Genomic DNA, 22,837 nt, shown 5'->3' with positions numbered 1-22,837 from the left:
GTGAGATATCAGCTGCGATCACTCCTGCATGTGGAGAACGGTGCCGGTATTCAGTACAATAGCCCTATGCACTTGTACGGATACCCCAGGGCTGTCTCCCCCTTTCCCACACCTCAGGCCTTACTTACCGTGGCTGGGGCTCTGTGACTCCCAAGGGAAAGTGAGACAGCTGTGCTTATAGATGGTTTGGCTCAAGGCGCGTAAGTGCGCTGACAATAGGACATCTGTCCATTGTTCGTTTCTTAAGCAGATGTAGCCTTGAAGGTCTCTTCACGCACACCGGTGGTGCAGCTTGGCCAGATAAGAAGGAGAAAGAAGAGGACTAAAGAAGACACTTCCCAGGAGGTGCTGCAAGCCTCTGGTGCTTTGGATTGTGAGCAGACAGCTTGGAGGGTGGCAATCAAAGACAAAATTCAGAGGGAGAGTGAGGACAGGTAGCATGGGCAGGAGGAGATGATAACGCTGCTCAGGGAGCAGACATGCTGCAACCTCAGACTGAACACATCCATGCTTGCCTCCCGCTGCAGCCCATGGAGAACCACGCTCCAGGACCTCCCTACACCCCTTCCCCCCACCCACACAACACTATCCATGTGTCTTCTGGGGCCGCAGCAGTACCCCAAGCAGGTGATTACACACAATGACACCTGCACATACACCCAGCTGTGAGAGCCTTGTTGGCATACATGCTTGTGAATCCCTTGTTCCTTCTCCTTTCTAGGTACTTTCCCCTGTATGTATGAAATTTACCTCTGCACTGGGATTGTTTAGTCTGCAGAAGAGAAGAATGAGGGGGGATTTGATAGCTGCTTTCAACTACCTGAGAGGGGGTTCCAGAGAGGATGGCTCTAGACTGTGCTCAGTGGTACCCGATGACAGAACAAGGAGCAATGGTCTCAAGTTGCAGTGGGGGGGGCCTAGGTTGGATATTAGGAAAAACTTTTTCACTAGGAGGGTGGTGAAGCACTGGAATGCGTTACCTAGGGAGGTGGTGGAATCTCCTTCCTTAGAAGTTTTTAAGGTCAGGCTTGACAAAGCCCTGGCTGGGATGATTTAGTTGGGGATCGGTCCTGCTTTGAGCAGGGGGTTAGACTAGATGACCTCCTGAGGTCCCTTCCAACCCTGATCTTCTATGATTGTATGATTCTATTATTCTAACCCCAGTTTTACCTTAGCAAAGAAAAGATATTTGACATTGTGCTAAACTGCTCCTGTGCCCTGTTCCCAGGGTGTTGTGTAGCAGGGGAGGGCAGAGGGCTAGTGTGCGTCCCACTGGCATGTTGGGGTGTTGCTGAAACTGGGCAGAGTTAAGGTTACACTGTGGGGGTGACGTGAACCGTAACTCTTCATTTCCCCTTCCAAGAACCGAGGGGACAGGAATCCTTACCCAGCGAGGTCACATTCTCGTAGTTCTCCTGCATGACGTCTCTGTAGAGGGCTCTCTGAGCAGGGTCCAGCAGAGCCCCCTCTTCCCTGGTGAAATACACAGCCACCTCCTCGAAGGTCACCGGCCCCTGAAAGAGCAAGAGTCCAACACTCAGGACCTGCTGCCCCACTCACAGCCCCACTATTCGTGGGGAAAAGGAGCCGATCAAATGGGAGCTCTGGGAGGCTCACAGTCAACAGAGTCCCACCCCCCACCCCGCTCAGAGCATCCTGGAAACACCAGAGAAAGGGGACAAAGAGAGAAGCCCCTTGTTTCTCCCAGCAGATCCATCACACACCTACTAGCCAGGGACTGATACAGGAAATGGAGTCCCTAGTTGGTTCAGAGCGAGCTCCCAACACCCTCCTCATTTTGAGGAGCTGGATACGGGGGGAGGGGAATCTCCCTGAGCCTCACTGCTGGGTACCCCCATCTCTCATAGCAGAAGCTGGTTATTCGGGTCAGGCTCCAACACTGGAATCTGGCCAGTTTTCCTAGCCCCATCTATGTGGGTTGTTTCCTTTTCCACAAATCAGGGGATTTCCACCTCCAGACCCCATGGGTCTGTTCCTGGAATCTAAGCCACATATTAAACAAGTCCTGGCAGGTTTGCCACACCCTGGCCTCCTCCCTTTCTCCACCTGTGTATTTCCTGTCCCGCTCCAACCTCCAAACCAGACGGGGCAAAGCTTCCCACCTCCTGTGTATTTACTGCCCCTCTCCCTCCTGCAGGAACCCACCAGCAACCCCCCGATAATCCCTACCTGAGCTGGCTCCTCTGCAGCCATTTCTCTCCCCTGTCCCATGGGAGGACGGGATCAGCTGGAGCGAAACGTGGGCGTCATTCTGCAGCCTGGCCGGGCGAGAAGGGCCGTTGTGGAGGTTTAGGAACGGGCTTTAGTTCATTTCACATCACGATTCCCCCAGGCCCTTTTCCTGCAGACAGACAGCCTAGATTCTGCCATGCTGGGAAAATGCTTGTTCTCTGTATTACAGTTTAGACCAGGCCCCTCCTGCCAGGCTAAGCCCACAGAGACATTTTTAAGCCTCCTCAGTAAAAAAGACTCTGAATAGAAAGCTAGAAAAAAGCAGAACCAAAGGAGGGATGCTTCTTTAACAGGAAAGGGAAGGCCTGGAGGGTCCAAAATAGGTAAGCAATTTCCATGCCCTGTCACTAGCAAATAATGGCCACCATGGATCCACCCCAGAGGTGGCTGCATCTTAGCACTGTGGGAAGCAACCCCTCATGGACAGCATTTGTCATGGGGTTTGGGATACTTCTGGACCCACACTGAACTCAGAGAGACCTTCTCCTCCCATGCCAGCTGGAGGGAAGAAAAGGGTCCAGCCAACTCTCCTGTTAGCAGCTGGGAGTCACTGCTCCCCCAGAGAGGGAGGCCTCTGGCTTCTAAGTGTATTAAATATGTGGCTGTTCTCTTTCATTGGCAAACATTTTAACAGAACTAAGAGCGGAAACAAATGATTCTCAGAGGAGAGGGGAAAGAGGAGCATTGGGCAGTTTAACCCCCTGCAACCTCCAGGATGGGAAATAACTCAGGGCAACAGGTTTCCTCCAAAAAAGGAGACGTTGCTGGGATTTATAAACATAGGGAACCCCTCTTTCACCGTGCCTCAGTGGGTCACAACTGAGAATACCAAATTCAGGACAAATTGCTGAGAAATAGGGCAGACACACCCCAGAACTGCTGGTTATTCTTCTACAAGATGTACCAAACCAGCAACAAAAGTAAACTTCTGTGTCACCACACTGGGTAACAAGAAGTCAGAATTGCAGCCTCCTTAGGCATTCCAGTCCTGGATTCAACACCCAGATACTAGACTTAATGAGTGGATATTAAAGACCAATTTAATCAAGTAAAGGGTTCTTCTGAACCCAAAGGACCAGCCATGTACCTAGGTTAACACAGAACTCAAATCTTACCCAATAATCACGCTGTTGCCAGTGATTTAGTATCTAATATCTAAATGTCTATTTATAAGAGAAAGAAAGAAAGGTGAGTGTTAAAATTGGTTAAAGGAATCAAATTCATACAATAATTGCAAAGTTTTTGGATCAGGTTTGAAGTAATAATGGCATAAATTGCTGGCTCAGCCCCTTGGTTAGAATGCTCCCATTAGTAGAAGTCCATAGTCCAGAGATCAGAGCAGGAAAGTTTGCTGAAATATGCATCTAACAAGATCAAGTTTAGGGTCACATGGTTTAGCTGCATGCATGCTTCGCTGAGTCATAGAGGCCATTGCCCATACCCTAGCTAGAAAGTTCACAAGAAAGAAGCTTCCACTACATGGAAGAAGCCTGTGGTCCATTGTGAGTTAAGTGTTCTTTGATGGCCCATCAACATGCTGGCTAAATACCTTGAGGGTGTTACCCCAGAAGCAAAGATTTGAAATACGGGTACATGGTTAATATTTATAACTTTAAATACAAAAATGATACGTGCATACAAATCTCATAATTATATTCAGCAAATCATAACTTTCCCATTGACACCTTACATGACGTATTTTAATCATATAACGTCCCTTCCCGCCCCAAACTTGAGAGGATTTTTAATGGACATTTGGTGAAAACACAAAGAGGGAACACCTGAGATTTGAGATCAACGTCCAGAAAGGAAAGAGGAAAGCCCTGGGAACCTGAGGAATTTTGCATTCATTTTTGCAAATTAATTACAGAGGAGAGTGGAAAATCTGTGGGATTTTATGAGAGTTGTTGCTGGCAGAAAATAGCCATCCCATCCCCACCACAGAGGCAGTCATATTTTGGGGGATGACTCAGGGTAATCACTTCCCACCTCAATAAGAAAAAAAAATGGCTGCAGATAAAACGGTGGGGGACCCCCCCCCCCAAATCTGAGGAGCTTTAAAAATTGACATTTGAGACTTATGGCGGGAACAGGGGCAAAATCAGAGGAAACTAGAGATGTGATCATTTGAGAGGAAAGGGGAGAAATCTGTATGGATTTTGTAGCCATAGGGGATCAGGAGAGAGCAAAGGGGAAGAGCTAGAGAGAATTTGTATCACTGTATGAAAGGGAAGTGGCACAAACAGGGAAAGGATGCAGTGAGCTCTCTCACAGGCACCCCACCACACACAAACCCCCGCAACCCCACCCCACCCCTGGAATTTCCTGGCTGCACAGAGACAGTTCAATCCCCACCTGTCCCACTGACCTCCCCCCCCTTGCAACTCCGGCTTCCCCCCTCCTGACACCCCCACCTCCCCCTACACCAAAGGGGAACCCCCCGCTGGCCCCCCGAATCCCAGCCGTGCCGGGGGGCAGATCCTGGCGGCAGATCTAGTGGGGCTGAGGCAGCTCCGGGGCTTCTCCCCGGTTCCCTGGGGCGAGGCGCTTGCAGAGGGTAAAACCCCAGGCAGGGGCAGAAGGGGGGAACAGTTACCCCCGTGGACTGAGACCCCAGTCTGGGGGACAGGACGGTCGCAGCGCGGGCTTCCCAGGGCTGGGGACTTAAAGGCCCTCGTCACTGCAGCTCCTCTCTGCCTGCTGTCACCGACCAAGGGGCTGTTGGAGATTTGGCTCAGTGAAATACTTTAAAAAAAAAACCCTCCTCAGAAACAAAGAATCCCTGATCAATTGATACGACTGCCTAAAGTTTCCTAGCAGTTCGCAAATTTGTCTTCGCTGCTGCTGGGATTCCCTGAATGACTCTCCCTTCCACTGCATGCATCCGATGAAGTGGGCTGTTGCTCACGAAAGCTTACGCTCAAATAAATCGGTTAGTCTCTAAGGTGCCACAAGTCCTCCTGTTCTTTTTGCGGATACAGACTAACACGGCTGCTCCTCTGAAATCTCCCTTCCTGGTGACCCATTTTAAATATCCACTTGCTCCTTTTTAATTGATTACCTTTTAAAAGGTTATTTGCATTACTCTTGGCAAGGCGGGCCCGTTCTGTGCGTCGGCCTGTGGGCTCAGGCTCCGTCACTGTGGCAGGCAGGCTCAGTGCAGTGAGGTCGGGGATGCAGCTGTCCTGGGAAGGAAGCTGTGGCAGGCCTCAGAGTTCGCTCGGCTTCATTCTCTGTGTTCAGGGGCAATTCCTGGCCCGGAGTAGCTTCCTGGGACCCCGGCACTGCTGTGAGCTATTTCTGGAAGGGGGGGGGGGGTCCGTGTGCTGTGTTTGCCTCTGTTCCAGGGCTGGCATGTTTGTGTAAAGAAAGCAAATCACACTTCGAGTTTGCCCAGAATCTGTGCACAGATTTCTCCTCCCCTGGGAAGCCGCGGAGCTGCAGGACAAAGGCCATCTCTCGCTCAGCAGCACGGCCCCGCTGGCTCCAGGAGGGTCATACGATCCGAGAGCACAATGGCAATAGAATACGAATGGTGTCTTCGGTTGTTATCCGAACAGCGCCCAGGAGCGTGTGAGTTTCCCGGGTAGTTCAGTGACACGGTTCCGACCCTTGGAAGCAAACAGACTAACTGCCGCCACGACCCAATCCTAGGAGCAACAAAGGGGCAGGGCGGGGAGGGACAGCAGCAATGAGTTTCTGCCGTTCTCCGCCAGGCTGGTCATTGGCATGAAGGAGACACCTGGGTGGGTTCCCTTGGATATTAGCAAATACTATTTCACTAGGAGGGTGGTGAAACACTGGAATGGGTTCCCCAGGGAGGTGGTGGAATCTCCTTCCTTTGAGGTTTTTAAGGCCCGGCTTGACAAAGCCCTGGCTGGGATGATTTAGTTGGGGATCGGTCCTGCTTCGAGCAGGGGGTTGGACTAGATACCTCCTGAGCTCCCTTCCAACCCTGATCTTCTATGATCTGTGACTTGCTAGACACTGGGGGATTTTCCCGGCGCTCAGGAGGAATCAGCCGGGGGAGGCAGGGAAAGGAGCTGGGAAAACTCTCTCCCCACTTATGTCCCCTTTCTCCGCCCTCTGTCTTTCCAGCCCTTTCCCCTCTTCCCTCCCCCTCTGGCAGAGACTTGGTCACTTGCCTGTAGGGTGACCGGACAGCAAGGGTGAAAAATCGGGACAGGGCCTGGGGGGGGGGGGGGGTAATAGGAGCCTATACAAGAAAAGCCCCAAATATCGGGACTGTAGCTATAAAATCGGGAGGTCTGGCCCCCCTGCTGGCCTGTCCCCGGGGGCACTCGCTCCCCCCTAGCCGGAGAAAGGAGGGGCAGTCGGTGCAGGGGCTCTGGGGCTGGCAGACACCGCGGGGGACAGAGGGGGGAGCCCCAGCCCCGCTGCAGCCCCGGTCGGTGTTTGCAGGACACAGGAAGGGGCTGGGAGCGGGGGGAGCCGGCAGGAAGGAGCCAGGCTCGGAGAACAAAGCCCAGAGACCGGACCCGAGGCAGCTCCGGGGCGTGGGAAAATCCCAGGCGCTGCGGAGACCCGGGCTGCTCTGTGCTGGGGGGAGCCCCTCCTTAACCCCTCCCTGCCCGGCCGGGGGACTTTCTCCAGCTGGGACCTGAGCCAGAGGCTGCAGGTCAGTGAGGGAGACCTTTGCGGGGGGGGGGGGGGGTAGCTTCCCCCTTTTCTCTCAATATTGACGTGTAATTTAGTCCCCTCCCCGGATTTTGCCCCTTTTTCAAGCTGATTCTCCAAATGGCCATTGAAAATCAGGTCAGATGTGTGTGTGGGGGGGGTCCCCACCTGCTAGACCCCCTGCCCGGAACCACCTGTCTCCCTTCCCCTGGGAAAGCCAAATGACTCCCCCCCCCCGCTGCCTCCTGACTGTCCGGCAAAAGTGTGGGGGGGGGGGGAGGGGTCGTCGCTTCCTGTTGTGTATTGAACCTGGTTGTGTAACTCCCCCCTCCGGCTTCCCCACTTTCCCCTCCGATCACTGACTGTCAATGCAAAGTCCCCGCAGAGCTTCTCTTATCTTAGCAAAGATGGGGCTTTTGCCCCCTTTTCTCCTCCTTTCTAAAATACTGATCGTCATGCTTTCAGCTACCTGAAAGGGGGTTCCTAAGAGGATGGAGCTAGACCGGTCTCAGTGGTGGAAGAGGACAGGACAAGGAGTCATGGTCTCAAGTTGCAGTGGGGGAGATTTAGGTTGGATATTAGGAAAAACTTTTTCACTAGGAGGGTGGTGAAACACTGGAATGCGTTACCTAGGGAGGTGGTGGAATCTCCTTCCTTAAAGGTTTTTAAGGTCAGGCTTGACAAAGCCCTGGCTGGGATGATTTAGCTGGGGATTGGTCCCGCTTTGAGCAGGTGGTTGGACTAGACACCTCCTGAGGTCCCTTCCCACCCTGATTTTCTATGATTCTTTGATTCTATGCTTGAAAATCTCCCCCCCCCCCCATTTTCTCTCTAGTGATCCAGGTCTGATCCGTTATCCCCCAGATGTCCCAACTAATTATTGGATGTTCACATCAAAGCTCAAATGTTGCCCTTTGATCCGATTCTTGACTGTGGAGTGATATAAAATCATTGCAAGTTTTGCCTCTTTTCTCTCGACTTACCAAAAAATGTATGTGAAATCTGCTCACATTTTACCCCTTTCCCTTGTATCAACTATTGGTCCAAAATTCCTCTGATGTTGCCACTTTTGTGAAATTGGTGACAAAGGATCTCAAATTCCTTATATTTGTCTCCTTTTTTATTAATCACTAAACCCAGACTTGAAATTTCAGATTTTACTGTGTCCCATGCAGTGATCAAAGATTGATTTGAAAAAGGCCTCTCCGAGGAAGTGAGCTGTAGCTCACGAAAGCTTATGCTCAAATAAATCGGTTAGTCTCTAAGGTGCCGCAAGTCCTCCTGTTCTTTTTGCGGATACAGACTAACACGGCTGCTACTCTGAAACCTCTCAGGTGTGGAGCGTTCCCCAGGTTGTTTTTAATGGCAGCCTTTTCTCTGTTTTGGAGGGAACCTGTTGCCTGAGCCATTCTTCATACTGGAGGTTGCAGGGCGATAAATGGCCCTCACTCACCTTCTCTGATCAGACTCAGGGGTCCATCCAGGCTGATACCCTCTCTCTGAGAGAAGCCAGTGCCAGAAACAGCCAAGGAAACTGTAACCCTTCCCCCACCCACTAAGCACGGACCCTTATCATACAGTATTATGTGGGAATTTTCCCCTTGCATGCCAGCCCAAGAGCAGTTTGTGACCTGAAGCAGGAGTGTAGCCGTCCCTTTTATTTTCATTGTCAATGCAGATGCTAATATTCCTTCTAGCAGGCCAGAATATGCACCATGGCAGAGATCCCTGCCCCCCTCCCTGCTGTGAGAAAAGTTACAGGTTACTGATGGGGAAACCGAGGCACAAAGTGAGTAAGGGACTTGCTGAAATTCCCACAGGCTGCGTCGGAGCTGGGAGAGAACACAGGGCCTTAGAAATGCCTTAACCACATCACTGCCTGATGCGACCCACTCTAGGGCTGGGAAAGTAGACCCTGCTCAGTTACTATCCAACAGCCCTGACCTAGAGCCCAGGAGTCCTGGATCCCAGCCTCCATCCCCCCACCCCCGTTCTAACCTGTTAAATCCCACTCCTTTCACCAAGCATCACATTCAAGAATTAAGGCAATACTTCAAAAGGATTTGTAATCAGTCAGTAGCGGCCAATGTTGATTTCGCTGAACGCACACAAACAAAAAGCCCATTTTGATTATAATAATCTAAAGTTACCGAGAGGCAAAGTAAGGGGAAAATGCTGTTTGAGAAGGTCTTAGATTGATTTAATGATATTTACTTTTGTACATTTGTTGACGGTTTGTATCTGAGCAGTTATAAAACTGTAACTTGAATCTTTTGGGGGGAGGGATAGCTCAGTGGTTTGCGCATTGGCCTGCTAAACCCAGGGTTGTGAGTTCAATCCTTGAGGGGGCCCTTTAGGGATGTGGGGCAAAAATTGGGGACTGGTCCTGCTTTGAGCAGAGGGTTGGACTAGATGACCTCCTGAGGTCCCTTCCAACCCTGATCTTCTATGAAATATATGGAAATTGTCCAGCTCCACCCCCCGCCCAAATTCCCCACAACTGGGAACATTTAAATCCATACAATTGGAAAGGCTTCAATAAACTCCAATCTCTGTCAAAATGATTTTTTAAAAAATAAAATTCTGCCAAGTTTACTGAAAAGCAATCCCAACATGCTAGGGAATCAAAATACCCACATAAGACACCCCAGCAACCTTACCTGTGCCCTCTAGTGACACCAGGCCATAGCTGCAGTGTTAGGATCAAAGCATTTTAACATGTGGGATCCCACACTCGATTAAAGTGATTTGTAAAGACACAGGCGATCTTTCCCCTCGGGGTGGGGTTGTTCCTTTTATTGTTAATTCCCTGAAGTGAGTCGATAAATAAAATTCTGTCTGATCTAAAGTGTCCCTTTCAGATTTCAGGCGTGGGTCTGTTATTTTGCACGTAGGGCCAGGTCCTGGGAGAGACGGAGCCTGGACTTTCTTTTAACTTGAGGTTGATCAGCAGCTTCCACAATTTGGCCCCTAGTATTTGCATTTCCCCCTGTCCTGTTTAAAAAGTCCTGGGAAGTGGGGAGGGGCAGGTGCTCTCTGCAGGGTCTGCAGCTGAGTCCCTTAGGTCGTGAAAGCCCAGCAAAGGGAAGGCAGGGATTGGTGGGTCTCTGGGGATTTAATAGTAAACGAGCCAATGTCATAGTTCTTAACGAACTCTCATCTGATGATTCCCAGAACACACTCATGGACCCTGGCCAGCCCCAGGAGTCCAGGGAGGGAATATGACTAACCTCCTTTGGCCAGCGGGGACCCTAAGGCACAAGGAGCTTTCCGTGGCTGACTTGCAGTCACCCAGAGTGAAATTCACTTCACGGGGTAAATCCCGAGTCACTGGGCTGTGCAGGTGAAATTCCAGGTTGGGGAGGTGAGTTCCACGCGTCGAACCCCAGCACAACTCCCACCCTCATCCCTGTCACTTGCCTTTCCTTGCAGTGATGGCTGCAGCCCCTCTGCCCCACTTGGTGCTACCAGAGCCCCCTGCCATGGGGCACAGAGGAGGCAGAGTCCCTGCCGCAGAGCTGCTTCTCCTCCCCCAAGAGAGAGACAGGGACAGACCAGGAACTCGCACTTCTGTGGCCCATTCCCTGTCCCGACCCCACACCCAGTCTCCAGACAGAGCCAAGAGGTGGGGAAGGGCCCTCGGGAGTTGGCTGCTCCCTCCCCCGGCTGCTGTGAGAGGAACGCAGTGTCCCCTCGCACAGCACTCCCATAGCCTGGGGCAGATGGGAAATGCAGTTTCCTCGGGGGCTTGAAAAATATTTGGCCTGGAGCCCGGAGCTCTGTCTCCCCTTTATGGCTGGTCCATGTCCAAGCATGGCTGTGATCTGCCGTGGGGCGATGCAGTGGAGAGTCTGGGAGGGTATAACCCCTTTGCCTATGTCAGGGTTCCCTCCCCAGTCTGAACTCTAGGGTACAGATGTGGGGACCTGCATGAAAGACCCCCTAAGCTTATTTCTACCAGCTTAGGTAGAAACTTCCCCAAGGCACAAATTCTTTGCCCTTGGAGGGTATGCTGCCACCACTAAGTGATTTAACAAAGAATTAGGGACAGGACCACTTGGAGTTCCTATTCCCCCCAAAATATCTCCCCAAGCCCTTACACCCCCTCTCCTGGGGAGGCTTGAGAGTAATATCCTAACCCATTGGTTACAAAGTGAGCACAGACCCAAACCCCTGGGTCTTAGGATAATAGAGAACTCAGTCAGGTTCTTAAAAGAAACAGCACGTTAATTAAAGAAAAGGTAAAAGAATCACCTCGTAAAATCAGGATGGTACATACTTTACAGAATAACGAAAGACTCAAAAACACAGAGGATTTCCTCTCGAGGCAAAACTTAAAGTTACAAAAACAGGGATAAACCTCCCTCTTAGCACAGGGAAAATTCACAAGCTAGAACAAAAGATAACCGAACGCATTTCTTTCCTATTACTTACTATTTCTGCAAGGCTAGATGCTTAGTTCAGATATAGCTTAGGGAGATGTATTTTTCCCTGCCCTGTTTCCTGGCTGGCTCCGAGAGACACAGACAAAAAACCTTCCCCCATGGATTTGAAGGTATCTTCTCCCCTTATTGGTCCTTTGGGTCAGGTGCCAACCAAGTTATCTGAGCTTCTTAACCCTTTACAGGATAAAAAGGGATTTTATGCTACCCTTAGCTGTATGTTTATGACAGCCTATTTATTTCTCTTCCTGCCTTTGCCCGTTTCTCTTTCCTTTCCCCTTTGAACCCTTCCCATGTGAGCCCGCAATGGCAGCAGTGGGAGCATGCACAGACCCATGGGGGTCAGAGACAGGCTGGGGAGGGGCTATTCGCAACGGGCGCGAGTGCTTTTCAAAGACGCACTGCTGCTCGCTCCACTGGGATCTGGGAACACGGGCCGAACCACTGCTGCTCCCCAGCCGGGCCAAATGATTGACCATTTCTCGATTCCCCTCCTCTGATTATTGCCCCATTTTCTTTCCAGTTCTCCAATGCCAATTTAAGATCCCCTCGCATTTGGGGCGTTTGCCCACCCATTTTATCTGCAGCAGTTTGTCCAGGAGTAGGTGGGAAATTTTGTTTTTGCCCTGAGTCATTTCCCCAGTGGGAAGAGAGCTAGTGTGTGAAGCTTGTGAGAGCCACGTCTGCCTCTGGGGTGGGGTGGGGTGGGGCTATTCTGTACCAGGAACAGGGCATGGAAGGGGCACAGGAGGGGAAGGGAGGAGCAGGTGTCCCCCCTGGATGCTGCCCAGCCCCAAGTAACCCAAGTCCCAGCTGCTGTCCCCCCTATCATGACCCAATTCTGTTCTATTCCAACTACCAGCTGCCGGTCATCTCCTGCTGCTCTGGCCCCGCTTGCCAGGGAACCTCCCAGCTCCATTCCTGTTCCTTTGCCTGTGACAATTGCCTTGTCCAGGGCTTTGCTGCCTGTGTGAATGGCAGATGGGAGTGGGAATCCATCCGTTCCTGCTTAGTTACAGAACATTCATCTGTTCACTGACACCTTCATTAATGCAGAGGTAAGGTTCCCCAGTGGTACCTTGGGCCTTTCTAGAAGGTCGAGTTCAGCAAAACTCAGACCTCTCAAAACTAGGAAATACGGAGCTCTGGTACACACTTATGTAACCTTAACTCTGCCCCCTGGAGCTGGCAACAGCCACTGGGCGTTCTCTGCCTGCACTCCAGCTCCACTCAACAGTGTGAGGTGTGGCTGCACAGAAAGGTAGAGGGGTTAGTTGGAGCAGCTTGGTAGAGTTGTGAGATAATGAAATCTGGGCATTAATTTGAGGAGTGTCACAGAACCGTGACTGTGATATGAGGAGACCTGGATTTGAGGTCGTCATCCCCACCGCGTGGGTATGATCAAAGGAAAGAGGGGTCTGTGCACCTTGAGGTGCCAATCTGCATCATGTCCGCACTGAATTGTGTCAGTAGTGGGTCGCAGGGGAATTGACCCAATCCAGCAGTCTTTCCCGTGAGGGACACAGTGGCCACACAAGAGATCCACTTCCTGGACACTACAGTGCTAATAAGCGATGGTCACATAAACACCACCCTATACCGGAAACCTACTGACCGCTATTCCTACCTACATGCCTCCAGCTTTCACCCAGACCACACCACACGATCCATCGTCTACAGCCAAGCTCTGCGATACAACCGCATTTGCTCCAACCCCTCAGACAGAGACAAACACCTACAAGGTCTCTATCAAGCACTCTTACAACTACAATACCCACCTGCGGAAGTGAAGAAACAGATTGACAGAGCCAGAAGAGTTCCCAGAAGTCACCTACTCCAGGACAGGCCCAACAAAGAAAATAACAGAACGCCACTAGCCGTCACCTTCAGCCCCCAACTAAAACCCCTCCAATGCATTATCAAGGATCTACAACCTATCCTGAAGGACGACCCATCACTCTCACAGATCTTGGGAGACAGGCCAGTCCTTGCTTACAGCCAGCCCCCCAACCTGAAGCAAATACTCACCAGCAACCACACACCACACAACAGAACCACTAACCCAGGAACCTATCCTTGCAACAAAGCCTGTTGCCAAATGTGCCCACATATCTATTCAGGGGACACCATCACAGGGCCTAATCACATCAGCCACACTATCAGAGGCTCGTTCGTCTGCACATCCACCAGTGTGATCTATGCCATTATGTGCGAGCAATGCCCCTCTGCCATGTACATTGGCCAAACCCGACAGTCTCTACGTAAAAGAATAAATGGACACAAATCAGATGTCAAGAATTATAACATTCAAAAACCAGTCGGAGAACACTTCAATCTCTCTGGTCACTCGATTACAGACCTTTAAAAGTGGCAATTCTTCAACAAAAAAACTTCAAAAACAGACTCCAACGACAGACTGCTGAATTGGAATTAATTTGCAAACTGGATCCAATTAACTTAGGCTTGAATAGAGACTGGGAGTGGATGGGTCATTACACAAAGTAAAACTATTTCCCCATGTTTATCCCCCTCCCCCCCCCCCCAGTTCCTCACACATTCTTGTCAACTGCTGAAAATGGCCCACCTTGATTATCACTACAAAAGGTTTTTTCCCTCCTGCTCTCCTGCTGGTAATAGATCACCTCACCCGATCACTCTCCTTACAGTGTGTATGGTAACACCCCTTGTTTCCTGTTCTCTATGTATATAAATCTCCCCACTGTATTTTCCACTGCATGCCTCCAATCTGTAGCTCATGAAAGCTCATGCTCAAATAAATTGGTTCGTCTCTAAGGTGCCACAAGTCCTCCTGTTCTTTTTGCGGATACAGACTAACACGGCTGCTACTCTGAAAAGTGGCCATGTGATTCTTAACTGTTTCTCCCGTTGTCCCTACATTTGTTTCAGTGCACTGGGGATAATGTTGGTGTTTTGAAATGCTTGCAGTGTCTGTTTGCTAACGGGACTAGTGAGAGACATTTCAGGCATGCCCTGCGGCCCAAAATCTTGACAGCTTTATGACATCATGTCATGACCAGGCTGGGCGGGGGGGGGGGGGGTCAGTCCTAGTGGTTGGAGCAGGATTTGGGAGCCAGGAAGCGGAGTCAGTGGTCAGTGGTCTTTCTCCCCTACCCCTCCCTCCAACATTTCCAGCCCACTCTCCCATTCCTGTCCACACCCATTAGCTGGCACCGAAGAAGCCATGAGCATGTAAGAAGTTAATACCTGCTCTCTCCTGCCTTGTGCGGCTTCGTACATAGATCCCAGGCAGGAGCTTACTGGAGGGTCGCATGCTACCCTGGTTATGTATCCCAAGCTGCAGATCCCACACCCCCATTTCCAGCTGGGACTCCTGCCTCTGCTTTAGCCAGCTTTCCCAAGGCCCACTTAGTCTATCCTTCCACCTAGCCAGGCAATAGGGGAAGCCATTCTGTAGTTGAAACTCTGATTCATGTTGGGTTGGGTACCTGCATCATTCAGGGTCTGGGTCGGGAATGGGTCATTGGGGATCAGGTAGTGGATGGAAGACATCACACAGCTGACAACAGTCCTGTTGACAGAGCTGGATACCTTCAGCACGGTGATAGAGTGCTCTTCATCAAGTGCAAGAGACTCAACTTTTCAGGCAGGACATCTGCCTTCCCATTTCTCATTCCCGGGTGAGAGGTTACAACAAAATTTAAGTGAGAATCAAAGTGGGATCTACTGGTCCCTCTTCTTCAAATTCATGTAGCAGTCCCTAGGTATTCCAAGTTCTTATTGATCATCAGGACTTGGACTAGGAATTGGGTTCCTGCTAGGAGGTGGCACCACTCCTTGAAAGCCACCTTTTAAGATGGTATCTCCTTCCCCAAATATTGTAATTGTTCTCTGTGGCAGTTAGCTTCCAAGATTAAGAAGCACAAAGTGGATTTGGTTGTCGGGGGGGGGGGGGGGAGGCTGCATGTTGAGATAACACTGCACCAATGGCAAAGTTTGAGGCATTGTCCTTGGTAAATGGTTTAGTGGGATCTGAATGAATCAGGATAACTGATGCACTCGTCAGTCAATCAAGGGCTGACTGATTCTCTGTGGACTAGGCAAAATTGGGCTCCCTTTTTCTGGGTGAAACCAGGCTAGAGAATCTTTTAATAAATTGCCTGTAGAAACTGACAAACCCCAAGAATTGTTGCACCCTTGTACATCCTTGGGTGCAGCCCAGTCAGATACTGCCAGTCTTAGGTGGGTCCATGGTGAGTCCCTCAGGTGTGACCGTCTATCTCAGGAATTTCCCTATGTCTTTATTAAACTTGCATTTCTCAAGCTTTGAGTAGAGGTGGTTGGTTTAAGTGTAGACTCTCCAAGACCGAACACGTGATCATTGTGTTGGTCCTGACTTTTGGAGCAAATGAAGATGTTGTTCAGGTAAAAGATGGTAATCTGGGCCAGCATGTCCCTAAAGATGTAATTTATTAAACGATGGGAGGTTCCCAGGGCATTGCACAACCCAAAAGCATGACCAAATACTTGAAGTGGCCATACCAGGTACAGAAGAAGGTCTCCCATTAATCTCCTTCTCGGATCCTCACCAGGTTATAAACTCCAAGGAGGTCCAACTTTGTGAAGATCCTGGCAGAGCAGAGTCTTGAACAGCTCATTAATAAGCAGTAAGGGATAAAGTTTTCAGGCTGCAATCTTGTGCAACTCTCCGGAGTCCACAGAAGGCCCGAGGAAGCCATCTTTCTGCACCACAAAGAAGAATGGTGCCCCCACAGGGCATGTGAATAAATTCCTTCTGCCACCTTTCCTCAAGATGGTTCTGGAGTGCTTGTAATTTGGGTTCAGAGAGGGAGTAAATGCATGTGAAGGGAAACTCTACTTCTGGCTGAAGGTAGATGAAGTGGTCGGGTGTTGGGTCTCTTTTTCTGAAATGCATCGGGATAGAGTTGATATGGCACAATTGAGGAGGTTGTGGGTCTTCACACAGTGCACAGTCAACCTTGTGGAACTCTTTGCCAGAGGATGCTGAAGGCCAAGAGTATAACTGGGTTTAAAAAAGTACTAGATAAATTCATGGAGGATAGGTCCATCAATTTCTATTAGCCAGGATGGGCAGAGATGGTATCCCTTGCTTTTGTTTGCCAGAAGCTGGGAGTGGGCAACAGGGGATGATTACCTGTTTTGTTAGTTCCTTCTGGGGCACCTGGCATTGGCCACTGTCAGAGGACAGGATACTGGGCTAGATGGACCTTTGGTCTGACCCAGTATGGCCATTCTTAAGTTTTTATAGGGTTTACCAAGGTCACCTTTGAATCTTCTCTTTGTGTCTCTGAATTCTCTACAGGGCTGCATAAGCTGCAGCAAGTTTCTGGTCTTGGGTTCGACCTTGAGAAACAGGATTGTAGGCAAGGCAGGGAGTCAAAGGGTATCACGCCTTACAGCCAGCAGCTGTGCAGGTCACGGGCAATGAGCCAAGGACAACTGGTAAATGTGGTGCATGAATGAGTCCAAACTAGAAGGTTTCTTGTTTGCTTCAAAAAGTAGTTGCTCAAAGGGAGCCATCTGGTGTGATGAAAAGAGTGACCCAGGTATGGACTCGACTAGTTTGGGGAATCCTTGCACTGGGAGGCTTGGGGGGGTCTAATATGGGATAATTCCACATCCATAAAGTCCATAAAATTGACCAAGTCCAACAGCGCTTCCCAGTTGGGGTCGGGCATCGCAACATGCCAGAGACAGAGAGCACTGATTGGCCACCACCAGGATACAGGCAGACAAGTATTGGTGTGGGCTGTGGGGAGAGGGGAAGGACCCAGCCAAGCCCAGACTTCCCTGTTGGGGCTGGGGCTTGGCATTTCCCAACGTGGGTGTAGATCAGACCTCGGTGGGGCAGCTTGATGCAAAGTATCCTGGTCCCACGCAGTATAGGCAGAGGTCTGGTGCACAGTATCAGTTCTTCTCCAGTTCAGAGGGAAGGCCAGACCTAATCAACTTGGATGGGCTTGGGGAAGACAGTAGTGATGGGGAGCCATGGCTAGCAGAAGCTAATGTAGGCAGTCAGGCCTACTGGTTGGAGCAGCCATCGGTAGCCAGGACTTGGGACCCAGGATCAGAGGCCAAGTGCCAGAGCCAAGGGTCATGGCTGGCGTCAGGAATCAGAACTTGGTTCTCTGGAGTGGGGCAAGCCTGGGTCCAAGGCTGGAGCCGAACTGGGAACAAGCAGGTGCAGGAGTTGCCACAGCCATTGGTGAATGCTTTGAGCAGTTGCTGGACTGCTGTGGCTGCTGGACATAAGAGCTGGTCTGCTGACTCTTCCAATCAATCACACGCTATAGCCAATTAGGCAATCTATTACAAGCGAGCTGCACTCATTAGGTTGTACAGAAACTGGTTCTGCTGTAGGCCCTGCTTTCAGACTGACTCTGTTTGCAGGCCCTGATTCCTGACAATCCTTTATTTTTTCCCCCAAATATAGAACAGAACTATTTATTGAAAACTTTTGCCTTTTTTGCATTATTATTGATAGTTCTACCAGTTCCATTTAGTAATGTACCAATACCATTGTTAGGATTTGTTTTGTTCTAGTACAATTTAAAAAAAATCTTCTTTATATCATCCTTAACTCTGCTGGCCCTAGATTTCCCCTTGTGTCCCTTAGCTTCCCTTTTCAATTTTCTATAATTCCAAGCTTCTGACTTATATTCTTTACTATCGACTTCCCCTTTCCTTTATTTGTTATATATTGTTTCTTTATTTTGAGGGAGTTGGGGGCTCCATCTACTATATCAATCTCTGGCTAGTAGCTGTGTAATAAATGTGAAGACCATGCCTCCCTCTGTCCTCTGGGTGGGATGAGGGGCTCTCTTTCTCACCTTACCCTGATGCCTCCTAGCTGCTCTGAAAATGGTGGGGGTGGGACTCTGCTACCATGCCACTCCAAGAGCTTCCATTTTACTGGCCCTGCTCTCCCATAAATAGTGCGGTTATCACTGGGGCAGCAGGTACTGACTGGGGAATTATTCTCTTTCAGGGGCCGGTGACCTTCGAGGAAGTGGCTGTGCATTTCACCAAGGAAGAGTGGGCTCTGCTGGACCCCGCTCAGAGAACCCTCTACACAGACGTCATGCAGGAGACCTATGAGAATATGACTTCGCTGGGTAAGAACTCCTGTCCCATCAGTTATTAATAACTGTGGGGGCCCACTTTTATATGTTTTCTCATCATATAATTTTTGACAGGTTTCCATACCCCCCTTTTTTTTTTGCCTTGTGTCCTGCCCTGGTATCATTTTTGGATATGTGATTTTTTTTGTGTGCTATCGGTCCGTTTTGAAAAAAATATATCATTTTAAAATTTTATATAATTTACCCTTTCTGGATTTATGAAAACTGAAAGATAAAATGAGGAAAAGGTAGGAAAGTTAAGAGGCAATTCTAAATAAAGTCTAGTAAATAGATGTACTATGTCATGCATGGATTGTGTGATGGTCAGATGTGTCCACCTGTTGATAGGAGAATGTATAAGGTGCCGTTTGGGAACGAAGGGAGAACAGGGAGCAGTGGGAGAGGAAAAAAAGACGCCAGTAAGTGGGGAGGGCTGAGGCTGTGTAAGGAAGGGGAAGGTGTCTGTGGAGGATTAGGGCTAAGGCCTGGTCCACAACTGAAACATAGGTTGACCTAGCTATGTTACTGAGGGGTGTGAAAAAAATCACATCCCTGAGAGACATAGCTAAGCCAACCTATGCCTGGTATAGACACTGCTAGGTCGATGGAAATATTCTTCTGTCAACCTAGCTACTGCCTCTCAAGGAGTTAGATTTCTTACAGTTACAGAAAACAGTCCATGTACTAAGTGTCTATACTTATAATTAAGGGTCATTGCTGAACTTAATTGTTTCTGGGCATTATATGTTATCTTCCTATGTACTCTGGCCTCACTAGGCATACATAACAAAATTATTGTCTGACTCTTGCATCAAAAAGAATTGCTATTTTTTTTTCTATATATAGTTAGGGTCTCTTGTTCTCTCCACAGTACTGATGTCTTTATGCCTCAAATAGGTTTCTGCAGACTAATAAGACTTTTAATTAGAAATCACATCATAATAACACATCATTAAGACATAATAATGAAAAATTGACATTGAATAAGTTTAGAATGATTGGCCCACAATTGTGTCCATTCCCTTGTGTTTCACAATTTGTTTTCCAGAGTACTGTTGTAGAATTCCCAGTTTTTCATCAGATGAAGGATCTGAAATGTATACAGAGTAGCAGTAGCCAATTGTATAAATGGATTTCATGTTGTCTTGAAGTTACTCTCAATGTTTAGTACTGCTTTATTTTTCTTTTTAATGAATAGTTGCAATTTGCTCATGATCATATATGTACATCCACTTAGGCCTTGTCTACACAACAGAGTTTTGTTGACAAAAGTCAGCTTTCATCAATAAAACAGTTGTGGTGTACACACTACAATGCTCCACTTGCCAGTTCATAGAAGATCAGGGTTGGAAGGGACCTCAGGAGGTCATCTAGTCCAACCCCCTGCTCAAAGCAGGACCAATCCCCAATTAAATCATCCCAGCCAGGGCTTTGTCAAGCCTGACCTTAAAAACTTCTAAGGAAGGAGATTCTACCACCTCCCTAGGTAACGCATTCCAGTGTTTCACCACCCTCCTAGTGAAAAAGTTTTTCCTAATATCCAACCTAAACCTCCCCCAGAAGAGTTTAACTCTTCCGCTTTGCTGACAAACTAAAGCCACCATGATGAGAGGCGTAGAGCTTTTGGTGGCAAAGTTAGGTTGACAACTTGTCAGTGTAGACACTGTGCTTGGTTATGTCACTGTACGTGGCCTCCAGGAGGTGCCTCACAATGCCCATCCTGACCACTCTGCTCAGCAATTCGATCTTGGCTGCCCTGCAGCCAGGTACACAGACGTTCACCCCTCCCCCTTTAAAGTACTGGGAAATTTTGAAATTCCGCTTCCTGTTTGCTTGGCGTGGAGAGCTCACATTGCATCTTCCCCACTGACCGTGGTGGCTCCGCTCAGCAAACATGCTGCTGCTTGGAGTACATCGGAGATGTTGGATCTGTTGGGTCTGTGGGGAGAGCAGGCTGTGCGGTCCCAGCTCCTTCCAGCCATAGGAACTTCAATAGCTACGGGAAGATTTCTCATGGCATGTTGGAAAAGAGCTACAGAACGGGACATATAAACATCAAGGAGCTGAGGCAGGTGTACAAGAAGGCAAGGGAGTCAAACCACCTGGTGCTGGACCTCTGGTGCTGCACCAGAGACCTGCTGCTTCTACAAGGAGCTGTATGCTGTCTTCGGGGGTGACCCCACCTCCAGCACCAAGATCCCCATGGATACTTCAGGGGGGCTGGAGACAGCAGCCAGCACACTTAACCCTGAGGACAAAATGGAATTAGAGGATGAGGTGGGGCAGGGTCATCCAATGCAATGAAGGCAAGTCAGGACCTCGTCTCAACCCTGGAGGATTCAAGCCAGTCCCAGCACTCTGTCTCTGGTGCTCACGGTGCAGAAAGGAGCTCTGGTAAGTGCTCTTTTTGATCTGATACTGCTCCGTTTCACATACAGCTGTCCTTGGTTTCATTTTATGGTAGAAGTTGGTTAAGGTGTAGAAATGTACAAGACTTGCAGTGTTTGTGTCTGCTTCCCATTTCCCTATGCAGCTACGATGTGGGGGTGTGACAAGACCCCCAGGGTACAACCTGGAACTGTGGGACTGCTGTGCCCCCTTAAATCTCCAGCCTGGGTTGGCTCTCACAATACTTGGCCAGTGACAAACAGTGAACCCCTCAAAGTGGTGTTTTCACTCAGCCACCAACAAACAGAGGCACACCCAGCTAAGCTGCATAAAGGCTCCCAAGCCCCTAACCTTGAATCCCAGAAAAATATTATCTTACACTGCTTGAGACCTTCTCTTTAACAGTGCAAACTTACTCATTAGTTCACCACTTCATCAAAGGAAAGTGGACATGCACCAGCCTTTGTAAGCTAAGCAAATTTCCCAAGCACTTTAGACAAATTCACTGGTAAGGATAAAATATTAGAATAGGTTTATTAACTACAGAAAGCTAGATTTTTAAGTGATTATAAGTGGTAGTCATAAAGGTCAGAAATAGTTACCAAATAAATTAAAAAGTAAGTATGCAATCTAAATTGTAAATCTCATTAGACTAAGCTGTATTTGGATCAAGCAGTTTTTCTCACCTCACTGGATGTTGCAGGCAGGTTACAATCCTTAATACACAGGCTGATTTTCCTCTTCAGCCTGGGACCAGGCTCCTCAGTTCAGGTCTTGTTTTCCCAGTGTTCTTGTTTCCGTTAGTGTAGGTGGGGGAGGAGAAAGGTAATTGCGTGATGCCACTGTCCTTTATTTTATACCCTCAGTCCATGTGCCTGGAAAATACTAACTTAGACATGTCCTGGTAACTCTGTGACTCAGCAAGGCCTGAGCAGTCCCACTGGTGTGGCCTTGTGCAACTGAGTCAGAGTTGAGCAATCCAGATTGTGTGGTACTTGTGCAACTCTCTTACATAATTTTAAATCCTTTGTTTATGGCTTCCCTGTGGTCATTCAGTGCCCGCCTGGGTGTGGTTACCTCCTTTGTTGTCACTGGACAACTAGCAGTGGGCGACTCCCAAACCCACAACATATTTCATTAATAACCATAGAACAGGATCTCATAACTTCATGCACACTAACGATATACATATTTTGACATACAATGAGCTTCAGCAGATCATGACCTTTCATATGCTTTCTTAAATGGCATGCTTCGTTTGATATATCACAGCCATATATGAATGATGAATAGGGGGGTTACAGGGTGCTACTTTGAGGCACAGTGTGTCACAGGAGGCCTAGTGAGAAAGTGTGTTAATGCACACCAAGATTTCACAGGAATCCTCCAGAGGGATAGCTAGGAAGCTTTCCTGGGAGGTACTCGCCAATTCTCTGCTGAAGGCTCCTTGGCAGAGCAGCTTTGTTTCTTACCCTGCTATAGGAAATTTTCCCACAACAATCGGCAATCACTTGTGCAAGGATCAAATCAGCACACAGGCAAGCAGCAGAGGGACCTGGTCTGAAGCCACAGGTAAGCAGGAGATGCACCCTTGCATCCTTGTTTACTATTGGGAATGAGGGATCGGCTTCAATGACCCCCTGCTTGTAGAAAACTGGCAGAATTTACAATAGTGTCCCTAGTTGCTTGCAGTGATTCCCTTCCAACCTAGACATTTTGAAAACCACCTAGACATTTTGCCCCACCTTGGATCTCCCCACCACCCCCATGGGCCAAACTCACCATGTTTAGGACACTCTTAGTGCTTGCCAAGGGAGAGTGAGAAAGAGGTGTACTTAATTATTATGATTCAATGCTGTGAGTGCACTCACAGTACTGCCTCTATTGATTGCTTCTTGTTTTTCTGTAGATGTGGCCTTGAGGGGAACCCCTTACACACCAGCCAAGCGCTTGCATCAGGTAAGGAGGCACCCA

At 49.1% G+C, this 22,837-nt stretch overlaps 1 protein-coding gene and 1 long non-coding RNA gene across 9 annotated transcripts in view; one reads left to right on the top strand and one right to left on the bottom strand.

Moving 5' to 3' along the window:
• Positions 1 to 1,391: 1,391 nt before the first annotated feature.
• LOC142070335 (uncharacterized) lies at positions 1,392 to 5,661 on the bottom strand. The gene is made up of 3 exons (XR_012666293.1): positions 5,315 to 5,661; positions 2,191 to 2,279; positions 1,392 to 1,514 (listed from the first exon to the last, which is right to left on the bottom strand). It is a non-coding gene; the product is annotated as an uncharacterized LOC142070335 (long non-coding RNA).
• Positions 5,662 to 5,737: 76 nt separating this feature from the next.
• Positions 5,738 to 22,837, top strand: part of LOC125628628 (uncharacterized) — a 33,670-nt gene continuing 16,570 nt past the window's right edge. For 2 of the 8 annotated variants that reach the window (XM_048833833.2, XM_048833831.2), the window contains exons 1-2: positions 6,588 to 6,892; positions 18,343 to 18,469. In XM_048833833.2, coding sequence (XP_048689790.2) covers positions 18,436 to 18,469 — 34 coding nt within the window. In that variant the 5' untranslated portion in view covers positions 6,588 to 6,892; positions 18,343 to 18,435. Of the gene's footprint in view, positions 5,827 to 6,587; positions 6,893 to 18,342; positions 22,823 to 22,837 lie in introns of those variants that run through there. The other 6 variants (XM_048833832.2, XM_075123962.1, XM_075123961.1 and 3 more) reach the window with 6 other exon arrangements.

Source organism: Caretta caretta, chromosome 28 (genome assembly GCF_965140235.1).
Source record: "Caretta caretta isolate rCarCar2 chromosome 28, rCarCar1.hap1, whole genome shotgun sequence".
NCBI classification, from domain to species: domain Eukaryota; kingdom Metazoa; phylum Chordata; order Testudines; family Cheloniidae; genus Caretta; species Caretta caretta.
The sequence above is the reverse complement of the archived record's forward strand: the minus strand, read 5'-3'. Positions and strand labels throughout refer to the sequence as shown.